Source organism: Brettanomyces nanus, chromosome 3 (assembly GCF_011074865.1).
Source record: "Brettanomyces nanus chromosome 3, complete sequence".
Taxonomy (NCBI): domain Eukaryota; kingdom Fungi; phylum Ascomycota; class Pichiomycetes; order Pichiales; family Pichiaceae; genus Brettanomyces; species Brettanomyces nanus.
In genome coordinates, this window is record NC_052376.1 from 987,181 (window position 1) to 1,005,375 (window position 18,195).

The window sequence follows — 18,195 nt, forward strand, 5'->3', positions numbered from 1 at the left end:
CAGCAAGAGTAATATTATTCAATTTTATCAAGATTTAGTGACGAAAAAATGCTAGAATGTAGTAGTCGATGAACCATTTAAGTGATTCGAAGAGCCTGTGAAGAACAGAAGCGGTTGGCTGAGAAGATTGAAAAGAGTGACTGGAGACGGCCTTTGACTTCACCTCCTTTCCTTCCCCACAATTATTCTTATTACCCTGATCATCAGTCTCAATAGGCGCGTCGAAATCTAAAACCCAGTCGGTACCATTGGTCACATACTTATATGTAAAGTGAGAATTGGAAGTGGTGATCTCACGATTCCAACTCTTTTTAGAGACGTTGTAGCTTAATAGATCAACCTCAGGACTCCAGCCATTGAAACTACCTGCCACAGACACCGAGGTGTACTTTTTTTCGGGATCGGCAAGACTGAATGGGAAATGATATTTGACCATTAAGAAATATTCCACAAAACAAAGAAGCAAGGAAACGAAAAGGCGGATAAAACAGCGCTCAGTGGGTCGATAACGAGATAAGAAGACATATAAATAGTGCAGCCAAAAAAAATCAAAGCCGAGTGCGGTAAGCGAACGGCGAGCGGCTGAATTTTTCGTGGTGGTGCGATGCCAGTGAAGGATGATACAACATGCTGGGCTTATCCATTCTTTTGGGCTGACAATTAACTGAGGAGGTCTAAGGAGGTCTAATCCTAATCCTCATCCTAGTTTTAATCCTTATCATAATCCTAATCCTAATTCCAATCCTAATCCTAATTCTAGTCTCAATCCTAATACCCAATCCTAATCCTCACCCTCGTAGACGCGACGACCGACGCAACATATTTTACTTTTTGTTGATCTATTACCTTTCGAAGGGATGAGATCTTTTGTGATCATCTAGTCTGACACATCTACTTCCCCGTGATTGCCTATAACTTAATTATGACGGGCAAAGTGCTACAGAATACAAACGAATCGTTTTCAGTAGCGTCTACTGTGGATTCTACCAATCTCTTGGCCAACTCTGGTCTCTCCGACATCACATTAACCCCGATCAAAAGCCTCAAGGATGTTCAAACGCACAATCCAACAGAACTAACAGAAACTCTCCGTAGAGCGCAAAACGGCGAGACTTTTCTTCCCGAGCAGATAAACTTCCTTGGCCCAGGTTCCGGTGTTCCGAAGAGGAAGATTGTGTTCCCCCAGGCCTTTTCCAGTCCAAAGCACTCCAATTCTGGAGTTAGTCTGTCCTTTTTCAACTCTCAACCCGGTTTACAGCTTTCTCAAACTAGTTCGGGAACTTTAAACCCTGTTAAAGGTGCCTATAATATTTTTGATAAGCGAAAGGTGTCAAATTCAACTCCTGGTAGAAAAAGGAAAAGAAAGAGAATACTGACTCCAGAGACTAGTCAAGGTGTCATCAATCGTTCTCTTCATGAACCTCAAGAATATTTGGACCGCGCAAACAAGGAAACGCCTCAAAATCGAACAGAACCTTCAAGTTCTTCACCTTCACCCTCGCCTGTCTCCAGCTCTCTCTCGCTTACTCAGAAACTTCTCACAGACCCTCAGTGCATCACCAATCTTACGCTTATCATTCAGATCCTTCTTAATGCACTCATATTTACGTGCTTTATCCTAGTGATTCTCATGTGCTTCCTATCAGTCAAGCGTGACGTGGATCACAAAGTCCAAACCTATGTCAACGATCTCATTCACCAGATCAACGGATGCAGAAGAGAGTACTTACGAAACAACTGTGCACCAGAAATGCGTGTTCCTGCGCTCGAAAGCTCTTGTAACGAATGGGAAAATTGCATGGGCCAGGATCCTGAATCAGTCATCACTTCTGTGGCATATTTCGAGGTCATGGCTGAATGTATGAACGCTTTCTTTCACAACCTCAGCTTTAGAACTCTCATAAGCATGGCAGTACTACTTCTTTGTTCGGTGGTACTTCCAAACGTCTTGTTCAATAAGTTCAGATCCACCAGCAGCAATACTACTACCAATAACACCACCTACTACAATATAACTCATGATCAGTCCACTCAGCAGAGTCCTGTACGGTCTGATTTTTCTGGATCGCCACGAAGATTGATCGACAATACAGTGTTTTTCACTCCCATGCAAGGCCCAGAACCTGTTCAAGCAGGCTCCCAAACTGCCACTGGCAGACTCAGTGGAGGACTTCTTACACCTTCTCCCAAAAAGAGCAGCGAAACTAGCGTTAGATTTAACCCCAATGTCAGCTACAGTTTCTACGATAGTGAATATACAGGTAATAACACTAGCTATGTGGACGCTAGTCCCACCCTGAAGGTGCGGAATAGAAATAGATACTAACTATAATGACTACCGATAATACATACTGTTACATATAAAAAAAGCGAGAGACTTATGCTGTCACTTTCTTTCCCATCAACTGATTCAACAACTCCGTACTATGAGTCTTGCTATTCATTTCTGTAGAAGAACCGTTGACAAGACCCGGTGGAGGAGGTGTACTAGTTCCTTGGAGTTGCTGACGTTGTTGCTGTAAGAATTGCTGTTGAAGAAACTGCTGCTGTAAAAACTGCTGCGAAGACTGCTGCTGAACTGGAGTGCCGGATCTTTGCTGCTGCTGCTGCTGCCGTTGCTGCTGTTGCTGTTGTTGTTGCAAGAATAGCTGCTGCTGCTGCTGCTGCAATTGCAACTGTTGAATTTGCTGCTGTTGCTGTTGCTGTTGCTGCTGCTGCTGTTGAAGTTGAAGCTGATTCTCTTGAGGAGATGCAGTAGATGTGGCGGATGCTGCCTGAACAGCGGGCTTGTAAGCGTAACTCTTAGAGTATGGAGTGAAGAGAAGTGAATTCACAAGCTGCTGCATATGACGTCTCTCAGTCTCATCTTCCAAAGATCCCATATCATTATTTTCAAGGCTATCCATATCAAGAGTATGGAATAGCAGGAACGAATCACTAGAGTCTTTTCTGAAGGAAGGCTTGATGGTGTAAGAGAATTCATCCTGGTTGTTCAGCTGCTTCAAAGACTCTCCAATCATCTTGTAGCTCAATAAAGTGTCATTCAAAACAATCGTATGATTCGATTCCTTTTCACGCTTGTCCTTCTTCTTACCCTGCTGTTGTTGTAACAGGATCTGGGCCTCTTGTTGCTTCTGCGCCTTTTGTAAAGCATCTCCCAAAGTCGGGAAAGAAGAAAAAGTCTCCGATGGTAAAGATTGCTGGTGATGAGTTGAAGAACTGCCATTACCGTTAGTTCCTTTACCCCAAGAGGCAGTAGAAGGAAGAGCGGGTTCGTGAACGTGATGAGTAGTCAACGGAATATGACTGATATGGGGAGAGCTGTTACCAGATTCAGGTAAGGGTGGAACCAGACCATGCAGTGCAACACGTTCCTGTTGTTCCTGCTCTTCCAGCATTCTATTATTGACGGATCTCGTAGACAGATCCTGTCTAGAGAATGTGTCGGCCTCCTCACCAGGTTCATGCAAAAACATACAGTTTGGATTTGGACAAGGAACCCCACGCAAGTACGATGAGCAGTATTTGGTGGTACCGTAAGCAGCTTTAAGTATCCGTCCATCGCTAATAGAGCCATCGATAGATTTAATGCATCGAGAGGCGTCCTCTTTCCTTGCAAAGGTCACATAGACACCGTAACTCGAACCCGCACCGGCACCTGTAAAGAAACCTGCACCAGAATTCAAAGGTGGACCCTGATGATGGCTCCCCGGACCTGGAGTTCTCTTGTTGATGACTATCTTCAAGATACGTCCGTACTGACCAAAGTACTTGTCGGATCGAAGTAGAGAAGGTAATTCTTCAGGAGGACAGGGAGGACTGAGCCCAACAACATAAACCAAATTCTTCTGGATAACCCGAACGCCGGCCAAATGGTGACGTTTTGCCATTTCTGCGTCCTTTCTTTCCTTTTCTTGCTGTCTCTTTTCTCTTTTCCGTCTTTCAAGCTTCAACTGTTGCTGCTTCAGATCATCAGGATCTATAGGAGTATACTCGATATTCTTATCGTCATAATGTCTTCTGCACGCCGGACATCTACCGTTTAATTCAGGATTCGTACGTATATTGTTGTAGCAAAACTGACAAATTTGATAGCCACAAGGACATGGCTTGAACGAACGGTCTGTAACATCCATCTCTTCCACGCAAAGTGGACAGTAATCGAGGTCATCACCTTCCGATATAAACGAGTCACTGTGATCGGACATATTGGTTAGACGTTGAATAGAAGAGTCAAGAAGGAGTGACAAAGTGATGAGAGAAAAGAAAAGAATTAGAGAGAGAAAAAGAATCAAAGAGAACAAAAGAAAAGGTTCGGAGAGAGAGAAAAAGAACAAACCTTCTTGACGCCTCTTGAGATAGGCGCGTCGATCGCTTAAAGGCAGAGAAAAGGTACACACACTTGTATATATATAGTTGGTATTCCGCTCTTTCAGTGACTGGAGACACCACAGCTTTCTCCTCTTGGCTCAATACCATGGATGATCTTCTTGAACTACTCGTCAATTTGATGAGTCCGGATAACGGCTTGCGGACAAGGTCAGAGCTCCAGTTCAAACATATGATTGAATCTGATCCTGACTCTTCACTATACAATCTTGCCCAAGTTGGATTAAACCATTCCGTCGATGCGACTGTGAGATTGGCTTCTATTCTTCATTTGAAAAGATACACTCCCAAGTACTGGTCGGCGGCATTTGATAAATATGTTGGTCCTAAGACTACAAATCAACATGTGAAGCAGACTGTGAGAGATGCCTTATTCACGTTGTTGGCCGATGATAGTTCCAAAATAAGAAGTGCCGCGGCCTATGCTATGGTTCAAATTGCCGTAGTTGATTACCCAGATGAGTGGCCTGATTTGCTGAACAAGTTGTATGACTCTATCATCAATAAACGGGATAATACGTCTGCCGTATTAGGTTCACTCTCTGCTCTTCATCAGTTGTTTGATGATCTCATCACTGATGAGCAGTTCTTCCAAGGAGGCCTAGCTGTTGAAATGATGAAAACCTGTGAAATAATGCTAACTTCTGATGCTTATACTATCGATGTTAAAGTAGCTACTTTACCGTTGGTTAAGTCTATTATAGATATGCTTGAGGATTCCGCTTATTATGAGGACTCTCAAAGGAGAAATTTTATTAATACCGTCATTCCAAAGATGCTAGAGCTGTTATCGGGGTTATCCCTGCAGATAACAGCTTCTCCAACTAGTTTTCTCGGTAATATCATGCTCTGGGATTTTAAGAGCAAATTGTATGAATGTCTCAACGCACTAGTGAACTCTTTCTCCAAATTCCTCAAAAGTAAAGGGTCCTCTTTGATTGATGTTGTTACTGCCGATCTTTCTAAAGAGCAGCCATTATACAACTCTTTATGTTGCAATAACCAAGTATCTACCGAATCGCTAGTGGAGTCAGCGTTCAGCGATTTGGAGCTGTTCAGGCACACCGAAAAAGAAGGTGCTACACCTGTCGACATTGTTGTGGCTACCATTCGTTCACAAGTTGAGTTTTTACAAAGCCTTCTTGAATTACAGCCCTTGGAAAGGTCTGAAAAGCTTTCTGTATTGATTGATTTGTTCACGAAGCTCAACTTTTTGACTTCCGATAAAGCTGCAGATTACCAAAGCGATTTCAATGAATTTGTCACGGATGAAACTGACCTGTCCATTGCTGCCACTGTCCGTAGCTCGTTGATAGGCTTTTTCACAGAACTAAATGGCCAAGACAACGCTTTGGCCATTGATATACTGGTGAGACAGTTGACTTCTCACCCCAATGAGCCGCAAGTCTTAGAATCGTTGACTGTTCTTTTGACATGCTCATTTGATAATGATACAGAAATTGCTACTCAACCCTCTTTCTCTTTAAAGGATCTTTTCGATTTCATCACCTCATGCATAGACGATATATTCCATCGTCCAGACAACTTTTCGGAAATTCTCCTTGCCAATTTTGTTATTTTGTTACCGAAGTTTCTCATGAAATACTCCCAGAATAATGCCAACCTTAGATCACTAGCAGTCCCATCTTTGAAGAGAACAATATCTTATCTTGATAATATAGACGGCAATTCCGATGATTACCAGCTTCTAAAGAGCGCTCTGGTGATATCTTTTCAATATTACAATCAGTTTATCAGAACCAAAGAGTTCGATAACGAGATTCAGTTCAAAATGATGGGTATCATCAATCAACTCAAAGATGACTCAGAGGAAGACACCAATATCATGACGCTTGAAGCTTTCACCGTATTGATATCCATAGATAATAAGGCTCTGTCTTCGAGTGATGATGCATTTCTACTAATCCTTGCAATTGGATATAAGGATTGTTCGAATTTCTCTTTGAACACACCTACTTTAGAGTGTATTTCCGACCTTATAAAGAATCTACCTCTGGAGAATTACATGACCCTCAGCTCCAAAGTCTTAGTTCTCTTGATCCCAATTATATCCCATTGTAGCGGGGAGTATTCTGCCGAAGTGGACCTTACTTTGCAGATTCTTGCTGAATATGTTAAGGGCCCCAACGATGACTTCAAGCTGCCACATGATTTCTTTGAGTATGTGTTTTCTCCAATTTGCAAGTTCATTTTGAGGAGTGAAGATGATCACCTTTTACAGAGTGCATCTACTGCCTTTAATGAGATTGTTCGTCGCAGTTCTTGTGAAATTGACCGGTATGGGGATGCTGAAAGCGGTGACACGGGCAATGAGATGCTCTTACGGATTGTTGCCAAATTTCTAAAACCGGGAGTGTCCGATCAAGCAATAGTTAACTTAGGCAGCTTGATCGTGTTGATAATAGACAACTTTAGTGGCAGTGACTTGATCAAGAGGTATTTTTCTGATATGCTTCGTGGGGTCACAGTCAGATTACTTAGCTCCAAAGAGGTGCCCACTATCGAAAACATGATTCTCATTTTCAATAAGTTGATGACAGCTAGTCCAAGCCAAACTTTGCAGTTCCTTAAGAGTTTCAACTTGGGAGGTCATGACTTTTCTTCCGCCTTGGCAGAGATTCTTCCAACATGGTTCCAGGCTTTTGAAGTAATGAGGGGTTACGATAAGATTCTCGATAATATTCGGGCTTTTTCAGAGCTTTTGAAGTTGAATGATCCAATCTTAGCAACCATTCAAGTTAAAGGAGATCTTTTGCCTAATCAGATACCGGATGATGTTATACTGACCAGATCCATGACCAAAAACATCGAGTTGAAGTATCAATCGATTCCTGCTGATGCCAAGGTGATTCGATTGTTAGTTAAGGAGTTGAGGTTTCAACTTCAATCAATTAGACAGGAAGACAACGATGTCATTGCAGGTGCGCAAACTTTGGTTCGAAAAGAAGTGGCTTCTGCTAAAGAAGACACCACCGAAGAAGAAGAAGAAGAAGAAGAGGAAAGTGATTGGGAAGATCTTGATGATGTCAAAGCTCCGTCTTTTAGCGAACTACAGCAATACGTTGAAGGGGAAAACATTGATGAGGGATACTTGAAGAGGTCGGGAAGGGCAAACAGCGACATCAAAAACTACTTAGTTGATTTCTTTAAGGATTGCTTTGTTGGTAAGGTGACCAGATTCCAAGAAATATATACACACTACCTTCACGGCAATGACAAGAAGCTCCTTACCGAGTCGCTAGTCTCCTCTTAGAATCATCTTACGTATAGATTAATATAATACAAACCGAAAGTTTTAGCTTATAACTCCAACTCAATCTCAAATGGAATGTCCTTGATCACCGACTCTACGCCCTCTCGTCTATATTTACAGCCAACGGCTGTCGCTTTGATAGTTTCAATCGGATCTAATTCTCTCCTGTCCACCTCGTCTTCTTCTGCCTGCTGTCTCTTAGCTTCGGCCAGTGCCAGCTTGCTGAATGGATCATTAGGATCTTCTTTGACTGCTTTGGATTGCATCTTCTCTAATTCGGCTTTTTTACGTTGAGCTCTTTTAATCAACACCTGAGTTGTCCTCTTATTTCTCAAATTGATCTCACTCATCTTCGTAGAAGCACCCGTCTTCTCCTTCAATTTGGTAAGCTCTTCAATCTGTTTCGTTAGTTCTTGTACGTTATCCAACTCCACTCTCTCTAGAGCGGCTTGTAGTTCTTCTCTTAGGCCTGCAAGTCTTCTCACTCTTGAAGCAGAGTCCATCGATCCAACCAACTCTTGTTTCCTGGCCACCATCTTATTGATATCTTCATCAGTCAATTTCCTAGTCGACATGGCCCTCAACTCGTTAAATTTCTCTTCAACTTCTCCCAAACTAGGCACCTCTACCTCGGAATTTTCTAATCGTTTCTTATAGTTGTCAAATTCCTCCGCTGTGAATGGGAAGTCAGAAATACACGCAATGTCAATCACTTTCTTCGAATCGCCTTGCGAAACCAGAAGATATGTATTGCACGCTCTGCCATAAAGTGGATACGGCTTTCTATCGCGCTTAACTTGTTCAACCTTTGCCATTCTGTATTCAGGTTTTCCCGTCTCTCTGGAAAGCCCAATGTTAAGACGAACATATGAGCCAGAAACCACGTTGTCAAACTCCTCTCTGTACATGAATCTGTCCAAAACGGTCCTAGAAAATCGAACCTTCTTGTTTAAGTCATCAAGCTTAGCCTCTCTTTGATACTTATCATCATAGCCACCCCATGAGCTACCACTCTTACTACCCTTTGTCTTACCCGCGCTCGGTTCATATTCATCAGAGTAGTAAGCTTCATCCTCATCACCATAACCTGCCAATTCATCCAAATCTCTGTCGTCCTCATCATCATCTTCAACCAAATCGTCCAAGTTCTCTTCATCTTCATCGTAGTCTTCGTTTCCTTTAGACCTCCTTCTATTTTTCTTCTCTCTTTGTCTCTTTAACTCAGAAAGCTTACTTGTCTTTAATTTCTTAGTTTTTGATCCCGTGTGCTCCATGGCACTCGACTCAGCCTTGCTTTGTCTTGCCCTCAACGCCAAGTACCTTCTCTCTCTAAGCGTCTCCTTCTCTTGCATACGATCATACAAGATCTGCTCTCTACTCACTTCATCCATCGACAATAATTTACTTCGATCCTCTTCATCTTTGAATTTTCCATCTAAAGGATAAGGATCTTTCTCTCCTTCATCGGCTTCAACATCGTCCTCTTCTTCCTCTTCAATGTGTCTCTTACTACTCCTTCTCGAGGTACTGATTTGCGGTTCATATTCATCATCTTCTTTATTAGATCTTTCATCAGATTCCAATCCGGCCAAAGCCATTAGTTCGTCATCGCTGTCGCTCATTTTGGTAGTTGCTCAGTAGACAATAGAGGGTAGTTGCTCAGTAGACAATAGAGGGTAGCACAAGTAGATGAACCCAACCACACACCCGTCCAAATAGTGCGTGTCAGCACTGAAATATTTTTTTACTTTTGCTTACCTAAGCGATCTGAGATCCTTCTTCTCTATTTGAAAGGTCGTCGCTTCAACCGCACCTTCTCTGGTAATCCTCTTCTCGTATCTTCTCTACCATATAAATATAATGAGCCCCTATTCGCCCAAATTACCTTCACAGGATAGAGAATCGGTGACAGGTGACTTGGGCTCATCTTCTCGAAATGTTGCTGCTGGCGTTCATAATCTTGCACCGTCCGTACATAAGAGACCTTCTGGATCTACTGCTTCAGCAGGTGCCAAGAGATCGCCTTCCATTCTTGTTACGGATTCAAGAAAAGGTCAAGTTAAGGCTCCATTTGCGGGTAACAGAAGGAGACAAATTGAGAAAACGCAGCATATAGATAACCATTCATACCCTGTTCGTATGGGCAACCCTTCAAGATATGTTGAGAAAGGACGCAGATCACAGTCAAAGTATTCCGATATAACAGTGTCAAACCTAACTTCCAATATTAGTGATATTCCTTCATCGATAAGACGTGAAGCCCCTCCTCGTTATATGTCAGCGGGTACTGTACATGCCAGGGGCCCGAGTGGACTACATCCTATTCCCCAGTTTCTGAGAGCTTTACCCAGTCGAAGTTCAAAGTCGATCGAAAGATTAGTGTTGATCCCCGATCAGGCCACATTTTCGAAAACAGGAGATAATATGATAGAGGGTAAGTCTGAAGCTACTACGGATAACATATTCCTAACTGGGTATAAACGAACACGAGCGGAAAGCATGACTAAAGAGCAAAGAGAGCTCGACTATCCTAGAGTTACTGCATACATGATTGCTGAAGGTGTCAATTTGAAGCTCACTTCTAAGTTTCTGGCCAAGCAGCATTTAGTTTCCCCTAGATTGTACGATGACATGTTATATGTGCCTTATTCTCTACCTTTATTGCCTGGTGATAATGGATATAGAGTAAAATCTAACAATACTGCAAAAAACGAGCGAGGAAATGAGCTTATGGAGCAGTTTATCAACAAATCAGAACTAAAAGAACATCATTACGAATTCTATTCAGGAGAAGATGTAGAAAGTAATGTGAATAATCCGGGTACTGGGCCTGGTAGTGAGACAAATACTGACTTTGATCCCTCTGAACCCCAATTTTTTGTTTCTACTAGTCCGACGGAAAGTCTTATTGAAGAAGAGGTTGTCAATAAGCCAGATAATGACCAAGCCAAGATCAAAGTAATTGAAAATAGCAAGCCTGAAAGTAAGTGCAATGAAAGTGCCATAGATGATAGTACTCTCTCCTCCAGTGGTGTGAATATTCATTCAAGAAGATCTTCAAGAAAGCATAGACAATCGGGGCTTCCAGATTTAACCAAGCATGCCGAAATGTTTATTCTTAACTACGGTGTGGTGGTTTTTTGGAACTTTTCGGAAATTCATGAGAAGAATATCTTAGCGGATTTGGTCTTTGCCAAGATAGATCCTGGAGAGTTTGACGATGATGAAGAAGAAGAAGAAGAGGAGGAGGAGGAGGAGGAGGAGGATGATAATGATGATAATGATGATAACGAATCACAACGGAATCTCGAAGATGATCAACCAGTGTCGCTTATACTCAAACCTGTTCACGAGGAGGACATTGAAATTGAAGATTTCCATTTCGAGTACAATAAAGAAGTATCCACACCAAGAATTTACAACGATATGATTACGTTGAAATCGGGAGATCATCTTATTAAGCTCACCATCTCCCATGCCATTGCACAATCGACAAAACTATCCATGTTTGAGAGCAAAATGTCGATCATTTTGAACTCAATCTCCAAACTACCCAAATTATTAGCGTTAACCGGAAGGTTGCAGAATTACACCACGAAGAAATTACTGATGAAAACTGGAAGACTCCTGCAGCTTCGAAGTGAAGTGAACCTTAGTTCCAACGTGTTGGATACACCCGAATATTTCTGGTCTGTAGAACCTGGTTTACATCCTTTATATGTTGCCATTAGAGAGTACTTAGAGATTGATCAGAGAGTGGAGGTTCTTAACGATCGTTGCAAAGTATTTTTGGATTTCTTTGATATAGTCTCAGACTCCTTGGCCGAGAACCAGATGGTGAAGATAACCAAAATCTTGATTGTCGCTATTGGACTCAGTGTAGTGGTGTCCATTTTTGAAATTGTTATTCGGTACTTACTTATTCGTCGAGTATAAAGAGATACTTCGTTCATACATAAAAGAAATATGTAGTTACCCTTGGTAGACCTAAATTCTGCTCTTGTTTCTTCCATCAGGAACACTGAAAAAGATCTTCTGACCATCCTTATCGGAATCTAATCTGAAAAAGCCCTTTCTCTCAAATTGGATAATATCACCAACCTTCAAGTTCTCGACATTAGTATCGGCAATAGCTTTAGCAGTGAACTCGGTCTGAGGAGTGAGAAAGTCCTCAAAGTTATCACCCTCCTCCAACTTATCCTTGGTAATTAAATGGTCAAAGTCTTTCAACACAACAGGAACTGTCTTCTCTGCAGCTAACCATGTGAGTTTCTTCTCTGTCTTCTTGTAGTCTCCATTCAAAAATAGCTGAGCAGATATGGCCTTAACGACACCCTTGTCATCCTTATCAATCTTTTCGATAATGCAGTCACCCCAGTCCATGAAGGTGATTTCTTCACCTTCCTTAAGAGCGACAGCATCCTCCTGTTCAAGCAAGAGATTAGATGAAAAGTAGATATCCTTGCTACCAAGCTTAGGATTCTTCTTGTGTTTAGGCTTCTGCTCAGTATGTAACTCGGGGCCGTCCTTTAAAGTAACGGGAACAATGTTTTCACTATCTAAGGCAATCAATCTAGTGGCAATAGGGTCAATGACCTTTCTATTTGCAGCCCAGATGATGTTCCAATCCAAGTTGATGATATTTCTAGAAGGTCCCTGGCCTAAAATGAAGTTTCTAAGACCCTCTACAGTCATACCCCTTCTCATAATACCTCTAACGGTGGGGAAACGAGGATCGTCCCAACCAGGCACCAACTTCTTGTCGACAAACCATTGCAACTTTCTCTTGGAGAGTAAAGTACGAACGAAGTTGACACGAGCAAAGTCCCAGACGTACACCTTTCTCAAATGCAAGGCCTCCAACATCCACTCGTACTGGGAGTTTCTGTCGCTGTACTCAATGGTTCTCAAAGCATGCGTAACTCCTTCCAACGAATCAACAATAGGAACGCAGAAGTCGTAGATTGGATAGATTTTCCATTTATCGCCAGTTCTCTGATGAGGCTTCAAGTTGCATCTGTAGATGGTTGGATCACGAAGAGCCTTGTTCTTGTTCGTATAGTCAATTTTAGCACGCAAGCAGTTCTTCAAACCTTCTTCAGTACCGTTCTTCATCTCCTCGGTGAAAATATGCAAGTTGTCTTCAACAGAACGATCACGACGAGCAGACTTAAGACCATCCATTCTTTCAGCACGCATCTTCTCCAATGGAGTGTCATCACAGTAAGCTTTACCCTCCTTAATCATAGTGATGGCGTAGTTGTACATCTCATCGAAGTAATCGGAAGAATGCGTAATTCTGTCACCAACAATTCCCAAGGTCTTGCAATCATCCAAGATAGCATCCTCGAACTCCTGAGATTCCTTAGATGGATTGGTATCATCGAAACGGATGATTAACTTGCCGTGATATGCCTTGGCAATGGTGTCATTCAAAATGGCCGCTTTGGCATGACCGATGTGCAAGTATCCCGAAGGTTCAGGAGGGAATCTGGTGACGACTTCTCCGTCCTTAGCACCCGGTAAGTCAATATCAAAGTTGGCCTTGTGGATTTTTTTACCACCCTGTTTCTGTTTGGCCTCCTTCTTCAGTTCGTTCATAGCCTTGGACAAAACAGTGGCCATGTCACCGAACCTCTTATCAGCCTCCAAAAAGTGGTACCATCTTGAAACGTTAATGTAGACACTGTTTCTAATAACAGATCCCATCACTGGGTTTGCACGCAAGCATCCCCAGACAGCAATATCGGCAGTAGTAATTTTGTAGCCTATAATGAAAGAACGGAAGTTCAAGTGGGCGTCCAATTTCTCCAAGTCCTTAGATAACTCTTTGAAGTTCTTGACGGTCAATTTCTCATACGCGAACTTGATCCATTCCGCGGAGGACTCTTTTGCCAAAAGAACATTAGGGAAAGTAGAGGCAACAGCATTCAAGATCTCATCTGAAGAAGATGCAACAACTTCATCACCTTTCAAAAGCTGGGCAGAGAGTTTCGTATCAGCAATGGTTTTCTCGTTGATATACTCAACTTTGATGGTATCAGCATCGGATTCATTGATGAAAGCACTAGCTGTGAGCAAAGCATAGTCCACAACGGGTGCTTTAGCTGCGATTTTGAGAGTGTAAGGCATTTTTACGGCCGAAGAATATAAAAAAAGAAGGAGAAGAAAGAAGAAAGAACTGTTGGTTCGTCCAAATACCTCTAAATTTTTCAACGGTCCTCGATCATGTTGGCGGCTGGTAAGCGGCTAAGTGAAAATTTTATTTCGAACGAGACTAACAAACGTACGGATGATCGTTTGTCCTTGTGCTAAGATTTACAGTGATGTTTGCCAAAGTTTATCCATTGGCAGCAACATCAAAGGATGCAACAGTCCGTCAGCCGAAGGAACTCGTTTGTTTCTCGAGAGATGGCGACAATGAGATACACATTGATGATAGTGAACTAAGATACTACTATCTACCAAACAGTGAACTCGATACGCCTGGGGGTATCGATTTACAAGGGGGATTTGGTAATTTCAAAAAGAACCCAAATAATGATGTGGGAGAATTGGCAGGGTTGTTGAAAGCAGTTGAATCTTACGAGAGAACAGTGGGTAATAAAATTCCCGTGAATATAATCACGTGGCGAGGACTCATGAGACAGTTGATGATGCTACCTTACGAAAACCGAGACAAGGTGGTGTTAAATGTTGTTATATTTGATGGTCAATTGTTCATTCAGGCCGATGCACTGACTATAATGGCATCGCGGAAAATCGAGGAATCGACTCTGACGGAGCTTCATCGGCGTCAGATCTTTTCTGGATACAAGTTCGAAGCGATAAGTACATTGGAGAGTCCATGGGCACAATGTTCTCGTAAACATATTGAGAAGCGAAGCAAAAAAACGGTGAGTAACATTGAGCAGTACTCGACGGTTGTTCGAACGACTATTGGTAGGGCCAAACTGTTGTTAGGAGCTGAAGTTGATTGTGCTTGGGATTATAAACCGGACCATCACGACATTGAAGAAGGTCAGAAAGCAGATCCTTTGAGGCATTATGTGGAGTTGAAAACTACCGGAGTGGTGGACTCTCCCAACGCGTGTAGCATCTTTGAAAAAAAGCTATTAAAGACATGGACCCAATGCTTTTTAGTGGGAATTCCTAAGGTGATTTATGGATTTAGAGATAACAATCTGATCCTTAGATCTGTTGAACAATTTAATACCGAAGAGATTCCTCTTTTATTGAGAGATGGACCTTTTCAAAGGTCACAGCAGGGAAGTCAGCAACGGCCTATCAATAAATGTATGCATTGCCTCAAGTTTTTCAGTGGATTGATCAATTGGATTGCTGAAAATATACCCAAGAATGACGAGGCCAAGACTTATCGTATCGAGTACGATCCTGTTGCCAATAAGAATTATATTAATGTTAGAGAAAACGAGGAGGAGGTAAGTAAACGATTACTAGGTGAAGGGGGGATGTTAACGGAAGACTTTAAAGCATGGAGAAGAGGGTTAGCTAGTAAGTAGATGAAGTAACTAAATAAGAAAAAGGACGAGTTTCAAGGGAGAGTAAGAGTAGTTTATAGTGATGAAAAATAAAAATTGTATTAAGATGATCTATCTATCTCTCCATCTCTTTGTCTATCTAATCTATCAATAGATCTGTTGACTGTATGGTGTCTCCTTTCTGCGAACTTAGGCAGCATAGAGATGTTGTTTTAAAGGTTTATAGGGCGCTGTTGAAGAATGCACTTCATTTGGAACTACCGCTCGTAGACTATAAAGGTCGTGCCAATCTATTGGATAGAGTGAGGAAGTCTTTTCGAAAGCAGAAGCAGGTGAATAATTCGTTGGTATGTCAAGAGCTCCTAAGAGATGCAATGGAATGGAATAATATATTTTATCAGTGGTATGAAGAAAAGCCAAGTGATACAGATCCAAAGTATTTGCAGCTAGTAAGAGCTGTTCATCCAAAAAAGGTTGAAGATGAAGTTGAACTTCATGGCATATCATTACTTATACAGAATGATAAGAAGCAAAGTATACCTTCAGAAGAAGAGATTCTAAGCAAAATAAGGGAACGGAAGTTGAACAGCTGGATCAAATTGTACATAGAAAGAAGACAGGAGAAGAATCTTCTACCCCGAAAGACAAAACTGGATGCAAAGTATGTGAAGGAGATATTGAAGTCTAAAGTTTTGTATGAACGTCGAAAGAAGATACTTTATAGAGTGTCTGCAAAGTTACATCGGCCTTCTACGGCAGGACTGAAGTGCGTTAATGGAACGTTCAACGATATTACTGTGATATATACACCTTGGAATTCAAGGGTCTTCACAGAGAAGGGGAATTTCATTTACAAGCAGCGCAAAAGGCATGACCAATATTTGTTGGATCTGTTAGATTATGAAGAGTACAGAAAGAAATGGATCAACGTGTATAAAGACGAGATGGAATGGGAAGATACTGTGGAACAGTTGAGAGGTGGTTACCCACGGAAAGATCGTAGCTGGATGGAGTTGTTTCAATGGTATGAGGATTATCTCAGTGCGATATCGAGGGATATTGAAAGAGATACCATCACTTACAACAAGAGACAGTACTGTTATTATGAGAAGTTAAAGCCGCAGTTTGAAGAGATGTATGCGGATTCTAAGAAGAATATGAAGAGGCTGATGGAGGTGGTGAAGAGAAATGAAGTTGGCCCATATACGGATGCTGTTGGTGAGGATTTGGGGCAGATCATGAAAGAGCATGGATTTAAGGATCCAAGTGACCAAGAAAACGATCAATGAGTCATTGGTAGCCAACTGAACCTGCATAATTCCTACTGCTTTCCTGGGGCCCCTCCTTTTCCACTATACTAATATCACTCATACTTTTGTCCATATCTGCAACTTCGTGGGCTCCGTTGGTTCCGTTGGTTTCGTTGGCTCCTTTGACTCCGTCATCGCCCTCGTCATCCTCTATCTGCATCTTTTCCATCAACTCCATCAATTCATTCATAGCTGGCGTGTTCAGGTTGATAGAACCCTTGTTTTTCTTAGCTTCGAAATACTCCTCTAATAGAACTATTGAATTCTCGTACGTATCACTTTGGAAAAACGGCTGATTGATGTTCGTTCTCATAAACAACACATCTGCACTCAACTGTTTCTTGTAAAATTCGGTGGCTTGATAATGTCTCTTGCAGCAAAACTTGGACAGATAATATCGAGGCATTTTAAGCTTGGCTACAAGCTTATTGATCTGCATCTCCTTGATCTGTTTTGGATCATGAAATCGGCAAAGCGGATATCCACAGTAATGATTCGTCACCCTTTCTTCAACTAAGTCATCCAAACCCTTTTTAGACAAATATCGTGCCAATATTTTGAGTGTATCACGATCGCAATTCTCTACCATAAGATTCTCCACAATATGGAAGTTGAGTGTGTTGGCTTCTCGAGGAGTAAGTAGTGATTTGCCCTCATAGGGCTTTAATAATTGTTCCAATGATCGAAACGTGTAGGTATTGGGCCCAATAGATGTCCTTTCGAGTAGGGAAGTCATAGCTAGATAAGTGTTCTATTGACTATCTGGTCATGTTAGAGTGGAATCTCAGAAGTATCCTTTAGATTCTCGCACTTGACTCGATGGCAATTTTTCTATGCCTATTATTTCATTACCTTATATAATTGGTCCACTAAATCATGGAAAATCATTTCACTGAGGTCATCAAAAGGAATTCCAAGGAGTGCAGTGTGACAGACTGCAGTGCAAGAGTTGAGAACGTGCCAATTGAGACAAATTTGGGTACCAGAGTGGATGTCAAAGAGTCTTTCTTTAGATGGCCATCTCTCCTTGGATTACCATCTCTCCTTGGATGGCCATCTCTCCTTTCTGAGCTTGGTCTATCAGATAAACCCAACTCGTCTCAGATGTCTTCTTCATCTTCTACCCTAAATCTACGATCGAGTTCAGATCTTCTTCTCAGTTACGTCAGAGTGCCTATCAGCCTAGAAGTGTTTCTGGCCTTCGGACTCGGTTACTCTGTCCTTGTCTTTCTTGAATGGCTTGTTTTAGTTCCTCTTAGATTCCTGATACATAGCTTTATCCTTCTAAGGTGTCTGGTTTTGAATGGTCGTCAGTCTACCAGAAATTATATCTCTCACCATTCAACCACTCTGCTTAGATATAAGAATGATACTATTTTTGTCATGCTGTCCTTAGCTACTCTTCTCATTCTAAGAGGCCTCGACCAAAGCAAGATATATCATCGGATCAAATCTGGAACTGCTGTCAAGCTATATTTTATGGTGGGATTGCTTGAAATCGGAGATAAGCTTTTAAGTGCTGCTGGTCAGGACATTATACGGCTTGTCTTTGGTATCAGTATCTTCCCAAGAGAAAGGTTCCTTAAATTTGTCCTTATCTTTCTGCTGGCTCTACTCTATTTATCAATTCATTCCACGGTTATAATATATAGGGTGATGGCTTTAAATGTCGCTGTTAATTCCTATTCCAACGCTCTATTGACGCTTATTCTATCCAGCC

At 41.8% G+C, this 18,195-nt stretch overlaps 8 protein-coding genes across 8 annotated transcripts; 4 read left to right on the top strand and 4 right to left on the bottom strand.

Annotated features, from left to right (window-relative positions):
- Positions 1 to 922: 922 nt before the first annotated feature.
- FOA43_003142 (uncharacterized protein) lies at positions 923 to 2,326 on the top strand (the record flags this gene model as incomplete). The annotated part of the gene is made up of 1 exon (XM_038923418.1): positions 923 to 2,326. The coding sequence occupies one exon, from the start codon at positions 923 to 925 to the stop codon at positions 2,324 to 2,326; it is 1,404 nt and encodes a 467-aa protein (XP_038779346.1).
- Positions 2,327 to 2,378: 52 nt separating this feature from the next.
- FOA43_003143 (uncharacterized protein) lies at positions 2,379 to 4,208 on the bottom strand (the record flags this gene model as incomplete). The annotated part of the gene is made up of 1 exon (XM_038923419.1): positions 2,379 to 4,208. One exon carries the CDS (start codon positions 4,206 to 4,208, stop codon positions 2,379 to 2,381), a length of 1,830 nt encoding a protein of 609 aa, XP_038779347.1.
- Positions 4,209 to 4,477: 269 nt separating this feature from the next.
- On the top strand, positions 4,478 to 7,663 carry FOA43_003144 (uncharacterized protein; the record flags this gene model as incomplete). Its single annotated transcript, XM_038923420.1, has 1 exon — positions 4,478 to 7,663. One exon carries the CDS (start codon positions 4,478 to 4,480, stop codon positions 7,661 to 7,663), a length of 3,186 nt encoding a protein of 1,061 aa, XP_038779348.1.
- Positions 7,664 to 7,710: 47 nt separating this feature from the next.
- Positions 7,711 to 9,285, bottom strand: FOA43_003145 (uncharacterized protein; the record flags this gene model as incomplete). The annotated part of the gene is made up of 1 exon (XM_038923421.1): positions 7,711 to 9,285. The coding sequence occupies one exon, from the start codon at positions 9,283 to 9,285 to the stop codon at positions 7,711 to 7,713; it is 1,575 nt and encodes a 524-aa protein (XP_038779349.1).
- Positions 9,286 to 9,523: 238 nt separating this feature from the next.
- FOA43_003146 (uncharacterized protein) lies at positions 9,524 to 11,599 on the top strand (the record flags this gene model as incomplete). Its single annotated transcript, XM_038923422.1, has 1 exon — positions 9,524 to 11,599. One exon carries the CDS (start codon positions 9,524 to 9,526, stop codon positions 11,597 to 11,599), a length of 2,076 nt encoding a protein of 691 aa, XP_038779350.1.
- Positions 11,600 to 11,650: 51 nt separating this feature from the next.
- On the bottom strand, positions 11,651 to 13,795 carry GUS1 (glutamate--tRNA ligase; the record flags this gene model as incomplete). Its single annotated transcript, XM_038923423.1, has 1 exon — positions 11,651 to 13,795. The coding sequence occupies one exon, from the start codon at positions 13,793 to 13,795 to the stop codon at positions 11,651 to 11,653; it is 2,145 nt and encodes a 714-aa protein (XP_038779351.1).
- Positions 13,796 to 13,891: 96 nt separating this feature from the next.
- On the top strand, positions 13,892 to 16,454 carry FOA43_003148 (uncharacterized protein; the record flags this gene model as incomplete). Its single annotated transcript, XM_038923424.1, has 3 exons — positions 13,892 to 13,904; positions 13,988 to 15,105; positions 15,363 to 16,454. The coding sequence occupies 3 exons, from the start codon at positions 13,892 to 13,894 to the stop codon at positions 16,452 to 16,454; spliced, it is 2,223 nt and encodes a 740-aa protein (XP_038779352.1).
- Position 16,455: 1 nt separating this feature from the next.
- Positions 16,456 to 17,211, bottom strand: FOA43_003149 (uncharacterized protein; the record flags this gene model as incomplete). Its single annotated transcript, XM_038923425.1, has 1 exon — positions 16,456 to 17,211. The coding sequence occupies one exon, from the start codon at positions 17,209 to 17,211 to the stop codon at positions 16,456 to 16,458; it is 756 nt and encodes a 251-aa protein (XP_038779353.1).
- Between the last annotated feature and the right edge of the window lie 984 nt (positions 17,212 to 18,195).